We start from the raw sequence: 21,765 nt of genomic DNA, 5'->3' as shown, positions 1-21,765 counted from the left end.
TCGATTTTCCGTCTCCACTGTCAATTTACACGTCACTTGAGGAGAGCCCGTCTGGGATCACCGAATCGCAGAGGCGGCCGACTTTTTGGTATCCAGGTTACGGAAATTGGTGCTTGAAAGGAGAACAGAACTTTGGCGACTCGGGTTATCGGGCTTAGTACAAATAATACCGGGAAAGCTGCTGAAATTAGTGCGCGTCATCAACAATTCTGACAGCATCTCCAGTGTGATGAGCAAGGAATGTTACAATTCCCGTGTCCCTTTAATGTTATTCTACGCTAAAGCCCTCTTGTGGAGGATGGAGAGGCTGGATCGATCGGTCTTTTGGTTGTCATCGACACAAAATCACCCCAGGCATCAACCCTTCCAAGACTGGAAGGTCATGGCTCACACCGCCAGGAAGCGCATTAACAAAATTCCTAAGAAACTCTCCTTGCATCTTATAAGACGTGTCACCTCGTATAGCAAGCAATACAAGTTTGTGCTCTGATGCGTAAGACAGTAAGACACCCCCCTACGAACAGAGGTTTTTGTTATTAAGGCGGAGAATGAGGCTGGGTACCAGAGCCTGTTCCAGGGTTACAGAATGGATGGCCACAAGACTGTTGATAGGGGTAATAGGCTTCGAGCCATATTTCGGGATAAACAGTTAAGGCTGAGGTCAAGATAATTTCAATCCAGAGCAATCACGTTGATCTTGTCGTGTTATTTTTTCACCATGCGGTAACATTCGACAAACTGGGCTAGATCAAACGGTTGTCGACAAGGATATCTCATGACTCAGCACTTGATCGGAGAAATCAGGGGCTGTCTGGCCATGTTTCAGCCCACGAAAAGTATCTTCCGATTTGATTGACAATTGAGGATGCTGCAGAAAGCCTCTTGTTGCATCAGATTGCCCGTAGAAAAGGGAGTCTCCGACACGTAATTGAATTTTGACTTTGACACATTCCTTAGCACCAACAAGCGTCATCAGCATGGCTGCTACACTCTTCTTGGTGTTGCTTGGACTTGGCGTCTTTTTTGTGGCTCTCATCCTCTATCTTCAGCGTATCAACCGGTTGCTGAAAGAGACGCCCCATCAGGTTGGACGACTGAGAGGCGAGCCTTGGGACCCAGAACTACTGAGGAAAACCTACGAAGCCCTTGAAAAGTCTCCAATAAACTTCGATGGGTGTTTACCTCCCAAACTAGATAGAAGATATATTGTCACCGGAGGCAATGGTAGGTCTCCTCCGTCCATGGGTGTTAGTTGGTACTAACGAATGTGCCAGGACTTGTCGGTGGATATATAGTTCTCCAGTTACTGGCTCGTGGGACACCGCCTAGGTGTATTCGAATTGTGGACGTTCGAGAGACTGAGCGAGATGATCTTCGGGAAGGTCTCGCTGCTCAAGTGGACTTTGTGCAGACAGACATTACCTCCAAGGCTGCTGTTAACGATGCCTTTTCTAAGCCGTGGGATCCGGAAATAGCATCTTTGCCACTTACTGTCTTTCATACAGCTGCTGTCATCATACCTGGAGCCAGGTCCAAGTATCTCTACAAATTCACCGAAGACGTTAATGTACAGGGAACCAAGAATGTCTTGGCTGCTTCTCGTGCATTCAGTGCCGATATCTTCAGCTCAACATCGTCAGCTTCGATATCCATCCGACCCATCGAAGCCTTTGTAGTGCCATGGGCAGAGCCGAAGCACTATTGGCAGGTCATGGATACACAGGACTTTGATAAGCCATTACGGAAACATGAGGAATACTTTGCCAACTATGCTGTTTCGAAGGCTATTGCAGAACGTCTCGTGTGTGCTGAGAATGAACCGTCTTTTCGTACAGGATGCATTCGACCTGGGAATGGTATCTATGGTCATCCCTCTGATAATCCCATTGGCAATCTACTGGCTAGAGATGTCAATCAAACGTAAGTCTCGCCCGAAATGATCTACTGTTATCTCTAATGCTCTTATAGCTGGGTCCCGCACATCGTACAGAACTTCGTTCATGGCGCCAACGTTAGCGTCGCCCATCTATATCATGAAGCTGCACTAGCAAAAGAAAATTGCACTCAAGCTGGTAAGCCGTTCGTTGTCACGGATGTTGGTCCGCCAATCACTTTCGGAGACGTTTATACCGCTGTGGAAGTCTTATCTGTTCACCCTTTTCGAAATGTTATCGTGCCGCCATTGGTCATCCTTTTTATGACGTATATCGTCGAATGGTTCATCTTACTTCCTTATCGCCTCCCATTTCTCAAAGGAATGCTTCCAGAGCTCAAAGGCGATCTCAGAACAGTTCAGCCCGGGCTCATCACCATCTGCACCCATCTGATAGCATCTGATGCTGAGGCTAGGAAGCCTATCTCTGAGGGCGGGCTAGGGTACAAAGGAGTTCTCACGACACTGGAAGGGGTTGTCTCAGTCATCATGGACTGGAACCGTGATCATGCAGGCGAACGGACTAGAGAAGGAAAGAAGATCTACCAAGGTTCCCTAAGACTAGCCGAGATATTGGAAGAGGCTGGATCGTCTGCCCCTCTATAGAACGATTCCTTTCGGTTGAGAGCGAGTTGTCGCAGCAAAACCTAACCTCTTTACATATAACTTCAAGCTCTGTATGAAGTAACAATACCATGAAGTGGAATCTTGGTTGAACTTTAATGACTGTACAGTATGCAATTGCTAGATGTCAAGTCAAGAAGTTAGAAGTGCGCATCATCTCATGATACGGTCTTGTACACCAATAATGCAACAACGGAATTATTACGAAACATTTGCAGGTCTTATAAACTTGGTAACTCTGGTGTTGGCTTATCCTATCACTCATAGATATGAAGCTATAGATTTGCCAATCTCGCAAGCTATTGATGACGCTGCACCTAAGGGATTAGCCCCGATGCTCAATTGCAGCAAGCTCCCTTCCTGGCAACATAGTGGACGGCTAGAACCAAAGGACCAACTTAATGAGGCAACAGCAGACCAAAGGCAGCTCTATATGAGACCTTCGTTGTACCCACCAAACGGTTCCGAGTACGACGGCCTAGCCTTGCTCCGTTTTCATAGAGCAAGCAAACTTCTGATACTTCACAAAGGTACCAAGAAGAATTTGGTTTAAAGGCCTCTAAGTATATGATCAGCGTGCTAAGTCTATCCTAAATTTAGTGTAGGACTTTTTACCTTCTGGAGTGCCTACATCCGTCAGATAGCCTGATTCAAGGCAAACGTGGACGAGAGAAACATATTCATGTACCAAATTGATCTAAGCCTTTCTTGAGACTGAATTCGCCGAGGCTTGGCAATGGTGGTAATCAACGGGAATATCAGTAGTCACTCTTGGCGTTGGGTAGGACTGAACTTACTCCGCACCGATTGGATAACCAATATTTAGCCTTAAACAATTCACGATCTAAGCGGCTCCCAAGGTGATATTTTCAAGTTAAATGATCTATTCCTTGCCGGTTATCCGTTATAATAAGCTCAGACCTTTCGGGGCCGTAAAACATGGGGTTCGGCGTCGGCCACCGAAACCGAGATGCTCAACCCCGCGAATACGATGCAGATCTTGTATGTAATTGGAACCAAGTGGGCTTGAATTATGCGGGGATACTTACCTCCGGCTGGTCACCGCGAGATGAGATGCAACGGTCCTTTCGCCTCGCTTAATTTTTCTATTTCTTGGCCCTTCTCCTCCTTTGCCAGAGTTTTCACTGACTTCTGCCAAGAGATATCTTCAAGCTTTGAGGTTGCTACATCAAGATGGCGGCGCGAAACGACTTTGATAGCAATCCTGAAGTGGCTGGCGATGAAAAGGTACGTTTCCCGCCTTCTCCAAAAAGACCCCCAAACTGACACCTAGCAGAACTCCGATTCTCGGCTAGAGAGCACCACGGCAGTTGATCCAGCTCTTGAGAAGAAGCTGGTGCGCAAGCAAGATGTTCGCATCATTCCCTTGGCTGCGGGAATCTACTTGCTCTGCTATCTAGACCGTTCCAATATTGGCAACGCCAAAGTTCTCAATCATACGACCGGTCATGATCTTCTCACGGAAACCAACATGACCAACTACGACTTTACCATTGCACTCATGGTTTTCCTCATTGCGTATGCTCTCTTCGAAGTCCCGTCCAACTACTTCCTCAAGAAGATGAAGCCCAGCAGATGGATTGCGTTCCTCATGTTTGCATGGGGCACTATCACGATCTGTCTTGGTGCAGCTCACAGTTATGCTGTTGTCACGGTTCTGAGATTTCTTCTCGGTGTCTTTGAGGCCGGCTTGTTCCCTGGTCTAGTATACTATCTAACTTTCTGGTACAAGCCTGAAGAGCGCTCGGTTCGCGTCGCGACTATCTTGGCATCTGCTACTCTTGCTGGAGCTTTTGGCGGCGCCATCGCTTATGGAGTTGGCCATATGAATCAGGTACATGGCCTTTCCGGCTGGCGATGGCTCTTCATCCTCGAGGGTATCCCTTCCGTGATCTCTTCGGCATTCGTCTGGTTCGGACTCCCAGATTTCCCCGAGTCAGCCAGCTGGCTCTCTGCGGAAGAAAAGGACATTGCAGCATATAGATTGTCTGAGCAGGGATCGCACGGCGACAGCAAGTCCATGACATGGGAGGATGCTAAGTCAACGCTACTGGAATGGAGGCTCTGGTGCCATTACCTGGTAAGTATTGCTGTTCTCTGACACCAAGACCCTTTGCTAACCGCGTCAAGATCTACTTCGGCATTTCAGCCCCATTCTCCAGTCTGTCGCTCTTTACGCCTTCTATCACAGCTGGCCTCGGTGTACGTAAAAGGACTATAGGAGGTCTACATCAGCTAACGGCATATAGTTTGCGGATCTTAGAGCCCAATTGATGACAGTGCCTCCTTACGCAGCTGCCTACGTCGTTACACTGCTTGTTTCATGGTCAGCAGACCGACACAATGCGTGAGTAATATATCAATCTCTCTGACATTCACATTCTCTAACTTTACATCAGCCGCGCTCTTCACTCCGCTGTATTCTCCTTAGTAGGTGCCGTCGGCTTCATTGCCTCTGCAACTCTTCCAGCCGATTCTTACAGTGTACGTTTGCCCGAAACTCTAGTTCTATGCAAATCTCTAACATTATAGCCTCGCTATGGCTGTCTGATCGTGGCGGCGTGCGGATCATTCGCCTGTATCCCTCCTCTTCTAGGCTGGCTGTCGTCCAACCTTCATTCCACGGCGGCCATCGGCTTGGCCATTGCGCTCAATATTTCCATGGGAGCGCCTGGTCAAATCGTTGGTGTCTGGATCTATAAGGCAAACGAAGCCAAGAAGGGCTATCCAACAGGACACTGGGTAAACGCTGGTCTACTCTTGTTTGTGAGCGTTGGCTGTGTCGCTATGCATGGGTACTATGTCTGGAGAAATAGACGGGCTGCTGGTACCGACCAGCCTCGCTTCAAATATTAGTGGAGCGTAGAATGGGAACCAGGTATGACTTGAAGGGGTCCAAAGGGCTATATAGACACTCGGTCTGATGCAACGTGCGATACATCGTGTTGACAATGATGGATCACTTCATTATGCCAATGAAATCCCTCTATATAAGAGGGCCACATAACACAAAGATCAATTTCCAAATCTTGAGCTCCGTAGAATGTTGCATTTTCTAACGATAACCCTTTGGACTATCTGCGACATTTGATTTCCTTAGCTCCGCGGGACGACTATCTTTCCACGCAATGAGCCAATAGCAGCCACATGTGTATACAGCTCTGAGCAAGCAATACGTACAAAATATTATGTGCTTCCTTGCTTCATCAGCAACTGCGACACTGTAGCGTGGGTATCTGAAAAGGGCCAATTACGTGGTGCGTAGGTTGACTGACGCGATCGGGGGGGACGATTAGCACATATATTTGGTCACATGGATCAGCATATCCCCGAACCATGGGAATAATGGTATATCTTCCTTTGCCAAAAACATTCAAGTGACGTTTGAGGAATTATTTTAACTCTCTTATATTTTTGCTATTTCAAATTAGACTATGGCGACACTGAGAAATCCAGGCTCGCATGGCTACGTGCCCCTGGCCGACGCTCCGCCAGAGAGCACCGAGGATCATGTAGTTTTTGAGCCAGTCAAAACATGGAAAGGATACATATGGGATACGTGGGAGCTACCTCAGGATCAGAGGCGCTTACTATTCAAGATCGATGCCTTCATCCTGACCTTCGCATCAATCGGATATTTTCTCAAGAACATCGATCAGACCAACATCAATAACGCGTTTCTAAGCGGCATGGAGGAGGACCTCGAGATGTTTGGAAATCAACTTGTGACTAGTGAGTGCACACATGGTTCTTCTCTTGATACGAATTCTCACACTAAAGGCAAGGTACTTCCATTTGGACATTTGGCTATGTCATCGGGCAGATCCCATCAAATCTACTACTGACCCGAGTCTCTCCACGATGGGTCATTCCGTCACTTGAGGTGGGTTGGGGTATAGCAACAATATGTACCTCATCAGTTCAATCATATAGGAGTCTTTATGTACTACGATTCTTCGTAGGCTTCTTCGAGTATGCAACTTCCTTGCTCAAGCCCTTCGCGGTACCATGTTGTCGCAGATCACTAGGCTAATATCAACATCAGATCGGGCTTCTATCCTGGAATCCATTATATGCTCGGCTCTTGGTATACGCCTAGGGAGATTGGCAAGCGAGCCATGCTGTTCTGGCTGGCTGGCTCGGTTGGATCTATGTTCAGTGGATTTCTCCAAGGAGCTGCGTATACAAATCTTGATGGCGTTCATGGGCGTGCAGGCTGTAAGTACGGGACTTTGAAGGTCACGTTTTCTCGCTATTCGTGTAGTTGACACAGTGATCTGGCTATATCTGACTCTAACCCTTCCGTCTAGGGCGATGGCTGTTCATCATAGACGGCCTGATCACCATCCCACTGGCAATAGCCGGGTATTTCTTCTTCCCAAACCTACCGCAAGATGGGAAGAGAACTTGGTGGACAACTGAAGAAGAGCATGTTTTATCGGTCAAGAGAATGCAGGCGATCGGCCGCGCAGGCAAGCAGCCTTGGACAAAAGTCAGGGTCAAGAAGGTCTTGTCCAGCTGGCATACTTACCATCTTCGTATGTCGCTCCTCAAAATCCCTTCCAGATCTCTTAACTGACCAACAGCGTTACTTTATATTCTCTGGAACAATGGAAATCCTCAAGCGGCTATGGGTTACTGGCTGAAAAGCTTCAACGACAAGCCTGCTCCGGTCCCGGGGACTTCATTCACTGTTCCCGAGATCAACAACCGTAAGCCATTCCCCCAGCTTTATCACTGCCATTACTCTCCATACCTGAGAACTAATTTATGCGTCATCAGTTCCTATTCCTAGTACAGCGATCTTCCTTGTAATGGCACTAGCATGGGGCTGGTTGTCAGACGGACCACTGCAAGGAGCTCGTTGGCCGTTCATTTATGCCGGAGCCATACTTATCGTAAGTCATTATACATAGCAACAACTTTGGTAAATATCTCTAATACCTAGGTCTCAAAAGATCATCTTCAACGTCCTCCTTCTTAACATGCCACTCTACTCCAATGTTGATGGAAGAAAGGTTGTCTACTGGCTCAGCAAGATTGGCGTACGTTTCACTCATTTCCTATAACTCCATCTAACACAAACTCAGCATGGTGCCGGTCCTCTGATCCTCAGCTGGATTAACGAGATATGTTCTGCGGATACGGAAAAACGAGCCCTGATCGTAGCCATAGCCAACGACTTGGCGTATGTTGTACAGGCTGTTGTAAGTTAGTTATATGGCACCTTGCTTCCGATACTGATGTTACAGGTGCCCGTGTTCATGTGGAAAACGACAGATTTTCCAGCTGCGAGGAAGGGATACACGTACTCAACCATTTTGCAAGTACTGTTGAGTGAGTGCTCCCTCTCCTCTGTATCTTCGCGAGTACTAACATATGTGCACAGTTTTGGAGACTGCCTTCATTCAGTTGTTATTGTGGCGTGATAGGCGAAAGCCAGTGCGGTCCCGTGGTGCTGAGTCTCCACCTCCACTTATATACTCGGATGAGGAGGAGGGTGAAGACGGTAATAAACCAGGAGAGCCGCACTTTTCTCATACTACTTAGACAATGGTAGGCTAGATTAGAGGATAGATGACAGAGACGAAGCTTCACGCGGATTTTTTGCATCCAAGGAAACAAAATGTAGTCTCTAAATTCAATATCGTTGCATATCTAACCCCATTCTTTCTCCAATATCCCTACGCCTGGCTGAAAACACTCTCTATCCGACAATCTCACTACGCAACAGGGCTTCTAGCGGGCAATGGCGGTGGTGGCCCAGGAGGTGGTGTGATGAAGCTATCGACCGTAGTATAAGGTGACTGTGATGATCCATCATACGGCGACCGAAAGTCATCCTCCAGCCGAACATCCTCGTAGATGCTTGACTTGTCGTCATCATGCTTTTCCGGATGCGGCAGACTCTTATTCTCTGGTGTCGTACTTGTGATGGGTGTTATCAGTACAGGTTCAGTCTGCGTACTGGCCTCAGATGTCGTATATGTCCTGCTCGGCGTTGAAGCATAGCTGTCTCGATTGCTCCTTGTTCCGGTCTCTAGACTCCTTCTGTAGAACTTTTTGTACGTCGGGCTGTTGGGGCTGGGGTTGTACTCGAAGGCTTGACTTGGTGGTCTTGAGTGAGTTGCGGCGTCACGGATCTCGAGGCCTTCCTTCTCGAGGGCGAGAACACCATATGGATCAGGGTCCTCTGGGTCCGGAATGCCGAAGACTGTTCCCTCACCAGGAGCCTCGACATCGACATCGCCTGGTGCAGGTTGTCCTTCCAACTCTTCCATCAATTGCTGGTCGACATCTTCTCGGCCTTCGGCTGCCTTTAAGGTCTCCATGAGCATCTTTATTTCTGGAGGTCGACTTGTTTTGCCAGCTAGGATGTCTGCCACTTTGACGCCCTCCTGTCCATAGAAGCGAGCGTTTTCATCTGTTCTCTCAATGATGACTGTACCATCCACTTGAACGCCAGCGTAGAATCCTCTTGACTTCAAGTAAGTGAAGACAGGTCTGTTGGCTTGTTTCCATTTGCCATCATTCTCAAGCACTCCACCTGCTCCGACGGGTCCGGCAACAGCACTGATCTCTCCTCCGAGAGTAGCTCTGATCTTGGTAAATGCATCCAGGGCTTTGCGGTTGTTGATGACAACGACACAATCGTAGATATCAACTCCGACTAGGAAGCCAAGACCTGCTGTGTGTAGAAGGATTCCAGATGGAGGAGACCATGAACCATCCTCCTCATTTCGGGCTACGAGGACTCCGGATCCGCCGGCTCCAGAGACCCAGAGACCGGTTCGCATGGTAGTGAAGATGGCGAGACCGACAGCATTCTGAATCACCTTTTGTGGGATTTTCTTCAAGACGCGCTGCTTCTGCTTGGGTCCAGCCTGTTCGCCATCAGCCGGCTTTTCCTCCTCGGTATAGAAGCCATCCTCTGTCATCTGGTTAGTCTGCCTGTCATAATATTCAGCTAGATCTGAGGGGATCACTTACTGCAGAAGGACCTCAAAATTCTGGCGGCCTTGTCACTCTCTTTATCCAGAGTCGTGGGCCAGAATGCCTCACTGCCGATGCGATTCGAGAGTCGATTGATTGGTGCACCCAGCTTGTCAGCCCAACCCCACACTTTGTCAAAGCCCTTCTTGCTTGTGGTCTTTGTAGTGTCCCATGACGGCAGCCTGGCTTTGACTTTCTGCATTTCGACGAGGGTATCTGTTGGTGTGAGAGACGCAATGCAAAGGAATCACAATATCACGCACTGGATTTCATGGAGTTTCAGCTGAGTCCAATACTGGCTGCTATTTAAACGCGTAGCCCAGCAGACGTCATCCCGCCCCGTTGACCAACGTTCAGCCCCGAACTTCCGTCTGTTCCGGGGCTTGCCACGACATGTCACCAACCAGTCAAAGCCATGCGGATTGTCCGGCTTGGGATGACTAACACTCGCTCAGTTTGTCAGAAAAGCCTGCATGAGCTCTCTGGTCGGGGGCGCCGCAGTCTGCCGCGACACCGCAATCCCGAGATGTGACAACAATTGGTTGCTGACCCGCTAAGGGCACCTCTGGACGCCCGGAGGCTTTTGGGTGCGCAGGGCATGCTTCAGTGGAATTCGGTGAAGTAAGCGATAAGCGACGCATCAGTAAGATGTACTATTATCAGCGCTATGATCTGCAGTGGCTAGAAGTATATCTTAACAGATAACAGAGCGCATTAGTCCGGATCAGGTAATCCTGAACTCACCAAAACAGCTCTCTAACATGACTGCGACTTGGTGATCTCAAGTCCCTTTGTTGAAGCTCGTTAAGTATATACCAACAGCCGAAACTCCGGCATTTGCTTCGAGTTCTTATACGATGGATAGCGATAAACAATCAAGAAATGAGTCATTCTGTCTTGTCGCATTTGCCTCTGCTTGCTTATTGAATCTAGAGCTTTATCCTGAATCTCCTTCTTATCTAGGGTAAGCATTGCAGTGCTTTCAACTCTTTCTTCCATGGTTCCAGGTCTCCATAGAAGGAAGGCGCGTAAGACATTCATCATCTGAGGGTCAGCTTACGCCTTGGAAAGGCATTCAAAGCCGAAAAAAGGATTCCCGAAATGCGGGAACTTTTGTTGAAATGCGAAAACCAAAGTAGATGACTTTATTTATAATCCTCCTCTCCCGCCAATACTGGTACCAAGTATTGCGTTATTGCTCTTGATAGGTTCCAAGAACCGAACTGTTACTCTACATATATATATACACATCATCATGGGTGGCGGCCTAGACCTCTCCAAGCGGCTTCGTCTCCGAGAACTCCTGCCTGAGCTCTACATGGGCAGATGGCAGCCAGGTCATCTAAACTCCATTACCGATGTCCCGGGCGTCCTCGTTCACACCGAGTCAATCCAGCCTGACCAGGATGTCAACACTGGAGTCACCACTATTCTTCCCCGAGCAGACTGGTTCGACTACTCATGTCAGGCTGCCATCTTCAAGTTCAATGGCTCTGGGGAGATGACGGGATCTCACTGGATTGAGGAGTCGGGCACCTTAACGTCACCGATTATCCTGACGACAAACTCATCAATTGGAGATGCCTTTCGAGGCGTGTACGATTATGCGACCAAGTATCATGCAACCAAGGAGGGCGATGTGAACCTATTTGCGTTCCCTGTTGTGACTGAGACATATGATGGATACCTCAACAAGCAAACCCGCTTTGCGTTGACCCCAGATCACGTTGTCCGGGGCATTCGCAATGCGTCGGCTGATGCGGTGCCGGAAGGATGCACTGGAGGCGGCACGGGAATGATATGCCATCGGTTCAAGGGAGGCACGGGGTCCAGCAGCCGTATCGTACCTGGAATAGACAGCAAAGGAAACGCGAAGGACTATACCGTCGGCGTACTCGTTCAAGCCAACTATGGGCTTAAGGAAGACCTTCACATTGGTGGTGTCCCAGTTGGAAGAATCCTGATATCAGAAGCCCAAACGCCATGCTCGTCAGAAGCGCCCGCCATCCACGGGCCTCACGTTGACGGTAGCATCATTGTCATCATCGCCACAGACATTCCCCTGCTTCCAGTTCAACTTGAGCGACTTGCCAAGCGCGCCACTGTAGGACTCTCACGCGTCGGCGGCTATGGCAGCAATGGTTCGGGCGATATCTTCCTGGCCTTTTCTACAGCGGCCAAGATTCCCATGCAACGTCTCGAAGGCGGAGATCTAGACCCCTTCAAGCCCACGTCTTTCGAGGTGGGGACAGTGCACAATGAGACCATCAATGGCGCGTTTGAGGCTGTTGCTGACGCGACCGAGGAAGCCATTTGCAATGCTCTATGTATGGCAACGACTATGACTGGATACAAAGGGCGCACTGTCGAGGCATTAGATCTCAACAAGGTTAGAGAGATAGTGACGAAGCGACTGTGAAAAAGCACCAAGTTGGCTGCTCGGCCATTCCGCTGGACGCGATGCGACGCGTTGGTTTGGCGTATTTCATGAATGGGCATCATCTGCTGCGTGATGCCAAATGTTCGCAACCAAGAAAGAATACTGAATACAATATAATTCTTGAATGAAGGCCCATTCGTAGCTCTTTTCACGCCTGCCACGAATAGAAGGACAGCGAAAAGGACACATAGGCCACGCGTTTATCGTGACGTGTTGCGATATCTTCACATAGCATAGATGGTACCACGCGACGGCAATGATTTCAGATACTTCTGATGACAAATTTTTGAGTATATTCAAACTGACAATATTTTACAGACTATCTGGTTGTATAAACAGGCGACGCTTCTGATGGCCGGGGCAGTATAGTACAGATTCGTGACAAAGGAAACTAAGGAGTGGACCAGTACGATTGTGCCTGGTCCTTGGTAAGAGCTTCAACGTTGATGTTGTCAAGCTCGAAGTCGGTATCATCACCATCATCATGATCCTTCCAAGATCGCTCCGGCTCGGGGTTTCGTTCCGGTGTCTTGTCACCATTCTGGGAGACTCTGGCAGACCGGTTCGAGGGCCCCACGCTGTTAACACCAAGGTAGGTTGACTCCTCGATCTCTTCCAGCTCGCGGTGTTCCATGGCACGAGACGACCTTGCGGTCTTGGCTTCATCAAACGTGTAGTCGTCAATCCTCCTGGTGCGTCCAAGGAGCATTCGGAGGGAGGGCAGGCAAGCTGTAATGAGGCCGATGTTGACGTCAAGGGAGCTCCATAGCTCTGCAAATGGGTTAGCTCGACCATGGGAATGTGTATCGGGGATAGAACTTACCGATCGTGCTAAAGGAGCGGAACGACCCGTTGTCTCCGAGCTCCACGTTCAGGAATCGAACTAGAGAGATGGCGATGTCGAGAAGACCGACCAATGACACAAAGTACAGACCAAGCTTGGCTCGTTTGGTCAAATCGAGATCATGAACGACAGTGAATGGGAGTATCAAGACTATACTGTGTTAGCAAAAAGTTTGAACAGGAGAGGTGATATGGTGTCAACGTACTGAGAAGACTGCCTAAGAAAGACAAAGCCCAAGAGACCTGAAAGACAATACCCTGCCATCGCCAGTCGCATGCGGTCAATGGCCGAGTGATGACCCTGCCAAATGTCAGTAAATGATATCCACGTATGAGACATCTCTGTAAGACATACCAGTGCCTCTCAATAGGCATACAAGAAAAGAGCTGCATGCAAAGAGTCGCGGCATACGCCAGTCCGCAGTAAAAGACAGTGATCCAGAGTGTCTTACGACGCCTCCCCATAAAAGCCGGGAAGATCTGGAAGTACATAGATAAGAGAATTGCTTTAGATAGATATGTTGTCGCATAGAAGGGGATTTCGCTGGCCCAGGACATCTTGACGCATGTTAGTCCCTGTCACAGTCTGAGTGTTTACACAAATCTTACCTTGTAAATGTACTCAACCTTTTCTTCACCCGGGTTATAATTCTCAAAGCCGACACTGATTCGGGGCCTGAGAACATCAAGATGGTAGAACACGACGTCGAATGCCGCACACGATATAGCGGCACATAATGCCAGGATCATAAACCAGTCACTCGTAACCAACCTCTCCCTCTGGATCCTGAGTCGGTAAAAGAATCGAGTTGCTATAATAACAGCCGCGAAAGCGATAAGGCTGAAGGTCGTGCCCTGCGAGACATCAATAACCAATCTTCACTTACACTGACGCAAGCGATGTAAGTGAGACACGGAACGTACGATCACGGCTGCACCCGTAGGTGGAGGGAAAGCTTTTGTCAGAGTCATTTTGGATAAGGAGCGTATAAAGTGCACCGAGAATGAGAGACAAGGTGAAGCAGGATTGTAATGAGATTGAAAACAAAGGCACGAAACGGATGCGTCCTTGTCTTATTGTTCGGCAAGGCCATAACACTAAGTTGGATGCGGACAGGGCCCTGGAATGCGGCGGCGCTTTTCGTGGCGATTCGCCCTGACTCTAGCCTTGCCTAGCGTCACGAAATGCAAATCGTCAGTGATTTGACAATTACTAGCCAGGGCGAGGAGCCCGTGGAGGCTTGGGGTTAGGTTTTGCTAGACGACATGTGCATTCCTTGTCCGGAGGTCTCATAGATCGGACGGCTAGATAAGGTTTGACAGCAAAGGGTCCTCGATCGTCTTTGGTATGGTTGCACCTCTGATCTGGGGCTTTCGCGTCGTTGTTATAGGCGTCTTGAACTTTGGAAAGGTCTGTGGTGGTCTAGTTGCATCACCTGCATCATGCAGGAACCCGATGTAAGGGCGAGAACACTGACCAAGACTCGACGCTGAGCTTGTTGGACGGAACAGAAGTGCCTAATATCGAAGTGGAACACAGAATGATAGATAAGCTGCTCTGTTCACTCGAGCGAACTTTGTTGATCTGAGCCGTTCAGTACCTGAGTCGCAGAATCTTTCGCGCAGCCCGTGTAAGAGTTTCAAGGGCGCCGCCATGGCTACTGGTCACGCAAAGCCACTCGAAGCCGTCTCTTCCTCCAAACAACGTGACGCCCTGTGATTGCCGATGGACAGGCAGTGGTGACGTACTTTTTCACATACCGCATTCCGCTGAGGATCGGCACTGATCTTCTTACCAGTTTAACTAATCTAGAATCACGAAGTTCAAGGGAATGCAAAACCGACGTCAATCGACATTAAAAAGGTATGTGGTGGCACTGAAGCCGTTGCCAATTGTTGGCCACAATGACATAGCTAGTTGATGGCTCCAGGATGCTCTGATCTCATCAGAAGAGTGCCATCATGAGCGTCATATCTACATATGCACTGTCTAAATGATGCGAATGCATCATATTGCAAGAAGAGATATTCATAGTCAAACATGCGGCAGTATTGATAGTTATTAAAGAACATGTACTAGATTTTCTATGACAACAACCTCAATATATGTCGAAAGCGACGTGATGAGTCTCAGACAAACATCTCCACGGGGGGAGAATGCAGTCTACTATTTCTGTTCGGCGATAAGAGTGTCGAAAAGCCCCATTCTGACAGTATTCAGCTCCTTAACATCCTTGATCTCTTGTTCAATCTGGTCTAGACACTTCTGTTCGCTGTCCTGCTTGGGCCTCCAACCCAACGCGGTTCCGTTTGCCGGCTCGAGATCGCCACTGAGACTGGTAAGCATTTGAATCATTTTGAGGCCAAGGGAAACCTACTTGGGCATGCACATGGGACGAATGAACCTTCGTGGAAATCCGAGGGCATCAGCTGCAACGTCGTAGTTGGGCCAAATCTTTGGTGTTGGCTCGTCAACAAGACCGTGAGCGTAGAGACCCTCTGCAATCTTATCCATGATTTTCCACCAGCTGATGCGATGAGCAATTGAGAAGAAGTATCTATCAGTTCCGACAGCGATAGGCTCCTCTTTCAGGATCTTGCTGAGGATGAGAATGTACAGATCCGTAAGATCGGAGATATGTACATTTCCAGGAGTCTTGAAATTTGTTAGACTGACATCTCTTGCGTGCGAACAGCGGACAGTTCTTACCGAGTCTCGATCGAACTTGTGGACCGTCTTCAGTTTGATGCTCGTCCGAATCAAAGCAGGAATATTGACAGAGAGCTTTCTGCACTCGCCAGTTCCACGTCCATCTATACTAACATTAGTATTATGTACCAGATTGGACAATGTCAGGGATACCTACAAGTGAGCTGGATGGGGATGTTGAAAGTCTCGACACCCTGGGCCTTCCCTTCATCGGCAAGAACAATGTTTGTCTAAATTCCTTCAGCATGGAAAATCACCTCACGTATAGGTTTTCGGGCCTACCTTTCGAACAGGGTTATCAAGGCCAAGCTCCCTCTGCCTATCGATGAGGGGATCAGAGTCTTTGACCTTGCCGAAAGGCCATCCGCCTTCCTCGGTAAACATGGACGCAACCGAAGACTGCTGAGGTATTAGAAAGACTTCAGATGTATGTAGGAGGAACTTGCATGAATCAGGTATGTGTTGTTGCCGGTAGCTCGGCGGCGGTCTCCAAGACCACTGAGCAGGTTTGACAACATGTCTGGGAAAATGGCTCCAGCTGTATGGATGACGATGTCGACTGAGAAGATTGTCAGACACAACGAACCCAGACACAAGCTGAAAGCTTACTCTCATATTTCGCAATCGCATATTCCACAGCAGGCTTATCTTGGAGGTCCACGAGAAAGGCATGGACTCTTTCGAGTTTGGATATCTTATCGACCTGATCTTGGCTTCGAGCAGCCGCAAAAACATTGATTTCCTTCAACGACTCATCGGTGCGAGAAAGAATATCAGCGACGACAGAGCCACCACTGTTTATGGTTAGCAAAGGAGAGATTGATCAAGATGGCTCACTTACATGTAGCCGGCGGCTCCAGTAACAAGGACGTTGTGAGGCATGATGCTGAGAAGATAACGTAAGGTAATGTGATGATTTGCAGGCTGTAGTTTAGCAGTGAACTTAGCTTGAGTTCCGAATAATTCCTCTTGAGCAGAAAACATTCATTTATAGTCATCTTTCCTTGACCTTCAGCTACCCATCTCCATCCCAAATGTCATTCTCCAGGTACCAAGAGGTGGCTCGGTAATTCTGATTGGCTCTGCCGACTCCACAATTGACCAATACCTGGAAATCCGCGCGTTTCCGGGAGGTTTTGTCATCGTAGGACTTGTCCCCTCCCTCGTAACACTGTGACCGAGTCTCTGTCAATGACAAACATTTACCGACCAACTAATCAGGATGGAATCGCGCGCGTCTCCGAATGACAAGGGAGGTTCAAACCGCCCTGCGATCAGTCGCCGCTCGGTATAGACCCATACAAAACTCCCAATACTATTTACTGTACAGAGTTGTTGACTGACATGCTTGTTAGTGCGATCAATGCCGAGCAAGAAAGGTACCATTAATTATAGTATGTCTGGCGTCTACTAAGATTTGCTAGATCGGATGTGACAGAGCAACGCCTTGTTCCAACTGCGTATCAGCCCGCGTTGACTGCACCCACAGCAGGATCGCGCCCAAGCCAAGCACTGCCCGACAAAGAGTCTTGGTCTCTGAAAAATAGTATTTAAGATCTTCTTGGTTGTAACGTTCTGAAACCTAATTTCTCTGAAACAGTGAGCGAAAGATTGATGACATCTCCCGCGATGTCAGCAGCATTAAGACACTGTTGGCAGGACTCGACCTGAATAGAGTCACGCCAGCTCAAACATCACAAGAGCAACGTCGTTTGGCTTTTATATCTCCAAGCCCAGCTGAGGCAAATAAGTCGGATAAGCCCCGGCCTTCTGACAGCGCTGCTCCGCCTCCTCGCTGGGATTACTCCGCCCATATCATAGACTTTGTTCAATCCATTATTCAGGACAATGGCCCAGTTCAAGCAGATACCGAGTGGAGCAATACCATTTCTTCGCTAAAAAGTCTTGTAAATGCTTTGAAGAACACTCAGATGACACGAGGCCAACAGCCAAAACCTCATGAGTCACTGGAAAGTATTCTGACGCCCCCATTGGCAGCCGTCGTGGAAATTCTGCGATGGGTCAAAGGTATATCAGCGCATGATTGTCTCTATCCATGCTGACAATATTAGGTCACTCAAAAGATCATAGAGTAGTCTGGATATGCCGTTTCCTTCCTCTCGATGTCTTTCTAGATATTTGCAACAAGGTCTACTTCCGTGTTGAGGATCATACCGAGGCTGAGTTTATCATCGCAAATAGCTTTCTATCATACGTGTTTGCTGAATATGCTGTCATTCACGGAGATGCGAAGTCACAAGAATACTGTCGCTTTTATCGGTCCCAAGTTGGCAGCGGTCTTAGGAAACTGACTCTGTTGGCTGCGCCATGCATGGAGTTGATCGCCGCGCTTGCTCTTGGGGTATACTGGCATCAACTGTAGTTCTAAGACAGCAGCTAACGTTCGTAAGGCAATTTACTCGGTCGAGGAAAGTCGAGCATCACAGTCGTGGACATTGATCTCGACCGGAATGACGCTGTGCCAGACACTGGGCTATCATCGGCTTGACTCTCCCAAAGATGGCCTTCAACAGATGCAGTCCGACTTGTTCTGGGTCGTTTACGCATACGAGAAAGGCCTCTCATTGAGACTGGGACGATGCTCTGGTGTTCGCGACTCTGAGGTTTGTTCGCCACGTCAGGCAAATCAGCATCGATCCGTTCGTCTCGGGCGGATACAGGGAAAGGCATATGACCAGTTGTATAGCCCTGAGGGCTTAAGAACATCGAACACTACCCGTTACGAGGTAGCCAATGGTCTTGCACAGGAGCTTCAGTGTATCATAGATGAGACCCATCACGAGATCGCAGTACGTGGTAACCCCTTCCGTCTTGCCAGAGTGACTGACAGTGTATGTAGCAAGCTTTGACGGAGAACAGAGACATGGGCGATGACCCTATGAAAGTCATATACCTTCATTGCGATCTCGTTTGCCAATCAGCCTTAACGGCCATGGTACTCAGGGTATTGCCTGGCTCCCGAGGCATGGAGGTGCATGAAAGCTGTCTCACTGTTGCTCGCAACACCTTAGACCTGCATGATCAGTGCATGAAACTAGTCAATGGGTGCAAAGATCCGCTGTTGATTCGAAGATATATAAACTGGTAAGCACACTATTCTTCAGCCGCTTTTTCTACCGTCAGCTGACCTCTTAGCAGGGCTATCTTGCATACGCCCTTCTTTCCATTCAGCATAGTCTTCACTCATGCAGTGAGATACTCAATTGTGGAGGATTTTGACCGCCTGGATAGATTCGCATCGTCATTCAAGTCGGAGTGTACCCATTCAGAGCCGGCGACACATCCCCATCGACTTTACGAACTTCTCAGCAAAGCCGCCCGACTCAGTGCCAAAGCATGCCCCGAGCTTTCACACACGAGTACATCCCTACCAAGCTCAAGCGACTTCACGATGATTGATCCCGAGGTAGTAAATACTGTGGATGGAATTGCCGCAACTGACGTTGCAATCGGTGCCGAATACGATGCGTCACTCCAGATCGGTGATTGGTTTCATAGCAACCAGCAATTTATGAGGCTCCTGCACGAAGACGTACCATACTGAAATCAGGTCTATAAATCTTCCTTGCGGATGACGTTATACCTGATGAGAAAAAGTGCAACACAGTAAGCTTATGCGGTAGTGAGTGACGTGTCAAGCTCTTCTTCATATGATCAGAGTAGCTGAAGCAGACCTCAGAGGCACATGCAGCGAGTTTTCAGTCCATAAATACTCTTCACATGGTTTTTTAGATTACGGAAATAATGTGGAGTCTTCAGATGCAATTGAAAACAAGGTTCTCATGCATAAATGTTATGTTCTGGAATCACAACAAGACACGCGGTGTAAGTGCGGATCCCATCACATGCAAATCCAGGTGCTGTTGGGCTTCGCAGCCTAAACCCCAGCGGGTAAAGACAACAGACCGATCTGCCGTGTCACGGGGGGAATGGAATGTTGATGCATCGGGCTGATTCTGTCGCCGATCGTTCCGTGCCGGACTAAATTGCATCGTCAGATCAGCTCATGGCCAGCTAAACTCTTATCGTCTACTCCGTATCGGCCCACGCGGATGCCGAGGTTCAGAGATATACCTGCCAACTGCCCCAACGAAATCACTGCAACATGTCCTTTTATTGCGGAAACCCTTCAGCCTCATTTTTTTTGGAGAAATGTACTAGACTAACTCTTTCAAACCCTGCATAGGCGTCTGTCAGCATCATGCAAGCCTCGTCGACGAACCAACACAATAACCAGCCTCTCGCTGCTGCCTTTAGTGGCGTAGCCTCAACACCGTATTCCCTCTTCGAGATCAGGTATGTATCTTGACCAGACGAATTTTGCACATTCACTAAAATAACTATAAGACTTGAACGCGAATTTGTTGTCTTTTGGGGTAGCCGATATGAATCAACAGATCAACTACTCAAGGGCGTCGTAGTCCTGTGTCTACAGTCGCCACTCAAGCTCGATGAAGTCAGACTTCGCCTAGATGGTACTGTACGCCATGCATGGTTAAATGATCCCGGTGTGGCGCACAACACCAGCATCATGAAGCACAAGTGGCCCTCGTTGCTGGAAGCAGGTGGCAAGAGCGTCACTCTACCAGCTGGCAACTATGAGTGGCCGTTCGAACTGATGATGGCGGGTGACACTTCTGAAAGCCTTGAGGGTAGCCGGGATGCTTCCATAACGTATGGATTGAGAGCGACTATCAGTAGAGGCAAGCTTGCTCGGCATATCAGTTGCACCAAGAAGCTTCGAATAATCCGCACATTTGCACCAACTGCCCTGGAGTTCATGCATAATATGAGTGTCGAGCAGACATGGATCAACAAAGTCGACTATTCGGTGTCTATACCGACCAAGGCCGCTGTATTCGGCGGCTCGATAGTTCTCGAAACACGATTTACACCACTGGTCAAAGGGCTCGAGATTGAAAAGATTGTCGTAACTTTGGTGGAGTTTCAGGAGTTCAGCATGCACAGCAGACACTATATCTACACAAGAGAACACAAAAGCAAGCGCGAGATCTCCCAGTGGGACTTTGCGATGTCAAGAGAGCAATATTGGCAGGATACTATAGAGGAAACGGGTCAAGAGGGATGGGTTATGAAGAAGACGCTTCAGTTACCGAAGAGACTGAGCGAGTGCATTCAAGACATAGACACACAAGGCATCAGGGTCTACCACAAACTTAAGATACACATACCCATTCGGAATCAGGACGGGCATGTCTCGCATGTAAGTCAACCCTTTTCAAGGTACAGAGCGCAAAGAATAACTTCTCAGCTTGACTTGGGTATTCCAGTCAATATCTTCATTTCACCTTCCATCACTCTTGACGACCAAGGCAACTTGATCGACCAAGCCCCCACTACACAAGGACCACCAAGCGAATTAATAGGACCGCCAGTGTATGGAGAACACATTCTCGACCAGTTATACGACAGTCTGGAGGACTGGCAGATTCCTGGCCAAGGTACCAACCACGGCGAGGGAGAAGGATCTGGTACCAGCACTCCTCACCACACAGACTCGAATGAGAGTCAGACATACGAGAACTCCAACACATTAGAATCGTCGCAGTTAAGTCAGAGCCACAGCCCATCTCGCAGCTCATCCGAAACTGTATCTACCGACCCAGAAGAACTTGCTGAACTTAGCAAAGTTCCGACATATCGCACGGCGCTCCGGACTCCATTACAACCGCATGCCCAGCAAGGTGGAGCCCTGCCTCCTGATTATCGAACAGCCTCTGCAACGGCAGCGACCGATAGTTGATATTGAATCATTATAGAATGTTGATTTGTTTCTTGAGGGAGCCATAGCCATGTATTCATGCCCCTTTACCGTAATCTGGAATGGACGAATTGAACCAGGAGACAAGCATTAGAAACACCCTGCAAGACAACAACACATTATGCTTAGGGTGTATCATCATCCTTGGATTGTATTTTTAGTTTGAAGCATCTCAAGAAACAGTGGCTTGCTATATGAATGCCATGATTCAAGTGGCTTATGGGCTTGGTTGGCGCTAGCATGTCACTTAACGACTTAGTAATGGCAAGGCCTATGGTTCTTTTCTGCTGGTACAGCTCTGTAGAAGTATGGCCTATGATTCGTCTTATTTTCTAATGTTTCTTGTATTTACGTCTTGAATGATAATCTCCATCAAACGAAATGGTAGCAAGTGAAAT

The 21,765-nt window shown here is 48.4% G+C and overlaps 9 protein-coding genes across 9 annotated transcripts; 6 read left to right on the top strand and 3 right to left on the bottom strand.

Moving 5' to 3' along the window:
* Positions 1 to 977: 977 nt before the first annotated feature.
* FPRO_14017 (uncharacterized protein) lies at positions 978 to 2,539 on the top strand (the record flags this gene model as incomplete). The annotated part of the gene is made up of 3 exons (XM_031218996.1): positions 978 to 1,224; positions 1,275 to 1,920; positions 1,969 to 2,539. The coding sequence occupies 3 exons, from the start codon at positions 978 to 980 to the stop codon at positions 2,537 to 2,539; spliced, it is 1,464 nt and encodes a 487-aa protein (XP_031084799.1).
* A 1,212-nt stretch (positions 2,540 to 3,751) lies between these two features.
* FPRO_14016 (uncharacterized protein) lies at positions 3,752 to 5,434 on the top strand (the record flags this gene model as incomplete). Its single annotated transcript, XM_031218995.1, has 6 exons — positions 3,752 to 3,805; positions 3,855 to 4,658; positions 4,709 to 4,780; positions 4,828 to 4,925; positions 4,978 to 5,062; positions 5,111 to 5,434. The coding sequence occupies 6 exons, from the start codon at positions 3,752 to 3,754 to the stop codon at positions 5,432 to 5,434; spliced, it is 1,437 nt and encodes a 478-aa protein (XP_031084798.1).
* Positions 5,435 to 6,012: 578 nt separating this feature from the next.
* Positions 6,013 to 8,128, top strand: FPRO_14015 (uncharacterized protein; the record flags this gene model as incomplete). The annotated part of the gene is made up of 10 exons (XM_031218994.1): positions 6,013 to 6,310; positions 6,364 to 6,550; positions 6,624 to 6,796; positions 6,889 to 7,116; positions 7,165 to 7,290; positions 7,361 to 7,476; positions 7,537 to 7,623; positions 7,669 to 7,785; positions 7,831 to 7,915; positions 7,968 to 8,128. The coding sequence occupies 10 exons, from the start codon at positions 6,013 to 6,015 to the stop codon at positions 8,126 to 8,128; spliced, it is 1,578 nt and encodes a 525-aa protein (XP_031084797.1).
* A 173-nt stretch (positions 8,129 to 8,301) lies between these two features.
* Positions 8,302 to 9,773, bottom strand: FPRO_14014 (uncharacterized protein; the record flags this gene model as incomplete). Its single annotated transcript, XM_031218993.1, has 2 exons — positions 8,302 to 9,509; positions 9,569 to 9,773. 2 exons carry the CDS (start codon positions 9,771 to 9,773, stop codon positions 8,302 to 8,304), a joined length of 1,413 nt encoding a protein of 470 aa, XP_031084796.1.
* A 1,053-nt stretch (positions 9,774 to 10,826) lies between these two features.
* Positions 10,827 to 11,990, top strand: FPRO_14013 (uncharacterized protein; the record flags this gene model as incomplete). The annotated part of the gene is made up of 1 exon (XM_031218991.1): positions 10,827 to 11,990. The coding sequence occupies one exon, from the start codon at positions 10,827 to 10,829 to the stop codon at positions 11,988 to 11,990; it is 1,164 nt and encodes a 387-aa protein (XP_031084795.1).
* A 412-nt stretch (positions 11,991 to 12,402) lies between these two features.
* Positions 12,403 to 13,826, bottom strand: FPRO_14012 (uncharacterized protein; the record flags this gene model as incomplete). Its single annotated transcript, XM_031218990.1, has 6 exons — positions 12,403 to 12,782; positions 12,835 to 13,005; positions 13,061 to 13,155; positions 13,210 to 13,412; positions 13,464 to 13,709; positions 13,779 to 13,826. The coding sequence occupies 6 exons, from the start codon at positions 13,824 to 13,826 to the stop codon at positions 12,403 to 12,405; spliced, it is 1,143 nt and encodes a 380-aa protein (XP_031084794.1).
* Positions 13,827 to 15,021: 1,195 nt separating this feature from the next.
* FPRO_14011 (uncharacterized protein) lies at positions 15,022 to 16,446 on the bottom strand (the record flags this gene model as incomplete). Its single annotated transcript, XM_031218989.1, has 8 exons — positions 15,022 to 15,184; positions 15,245 to 15,510; positions 15,565 to 15,668; positions 15,722 to 15,794; positions 15,847 to 15,983; positions 16,007 to 16,123; positions 16,174 to 16,358; positions 16,406 to 16,446. The coding sequence occupies 8 exons, from the start codon at positions 16,444 to 16,446 to the stop codon at positions 15,022 to 15,024; spliced, it is 1,086 nt and encodes a 361-aa protein (XP_031084793.1).
* Positions 16,447 to 16,786: 340 nt separating this feature from the next.
* Positions 16,787 to 19,129, top strand: FPRO_14010 (uncharacterized protein; the record flags this gene model as incomplete). Its single annotated transcript, XM_031218988.1, has 8 exons — positions 16,787 to 16,852; positions 16,920 to 16,943; positions 16,989 to 17,110; positions 17,165 to 17,592; positions 17,637 to 17,926; positions 17,976 to 18,374; positions 18,425 to 18,669; positions 18,724 to 19,129. 8 exons carry the CDS (start codon positions 16,787 to 16,789, stop codon positions 19,127 to 19,129), a joined length of 1,980 nt encoding a protein of 659 aa, XP_031084792.1.
* A 657-nt stretch (positions 19,130 to 19,786) lies between these two features.
* FPRO_14009 (uncharacterized protein) lies at positions 19,787 to 21,349 on the top strand (the record flags this gene model as incomplete). The annotated part of the gene is made up of 3 exons (XM_031218987.1): positions 19,787 to 19,881; positions 19,933 to 20,809; positions 20,858 to 21,349. The coding sequence occupies 3 exons, from the start codon at positions 19,787 to 19,789 to the stop codon at positions 21,347 to 21,349; spliced, it is 1,464 nt and encodes a 487-aa protein (XP_031084791.1).
* Between the last annotated feature and the right edge of the window lie 416 nt (positions 21,350 to 21,765).

This window comes from Fusarium proliferatum (assembly GCF_900067095.1).
Source record: "Fusarium proliferatum ET1 genome assembly, contig: FPRO_scaffold008, whole genome shotgun sequence".
Classification (NCBI taxonomy): Eukaryota; Fungi; Ascomycota; class Sordariomycetes; order Hypocreales; family Nectriaceae; genus Fusarium; species Fusarium proliferatum.
This window is presented reverse-complemented; position numbering and strand designations above follow the sequence as displayed.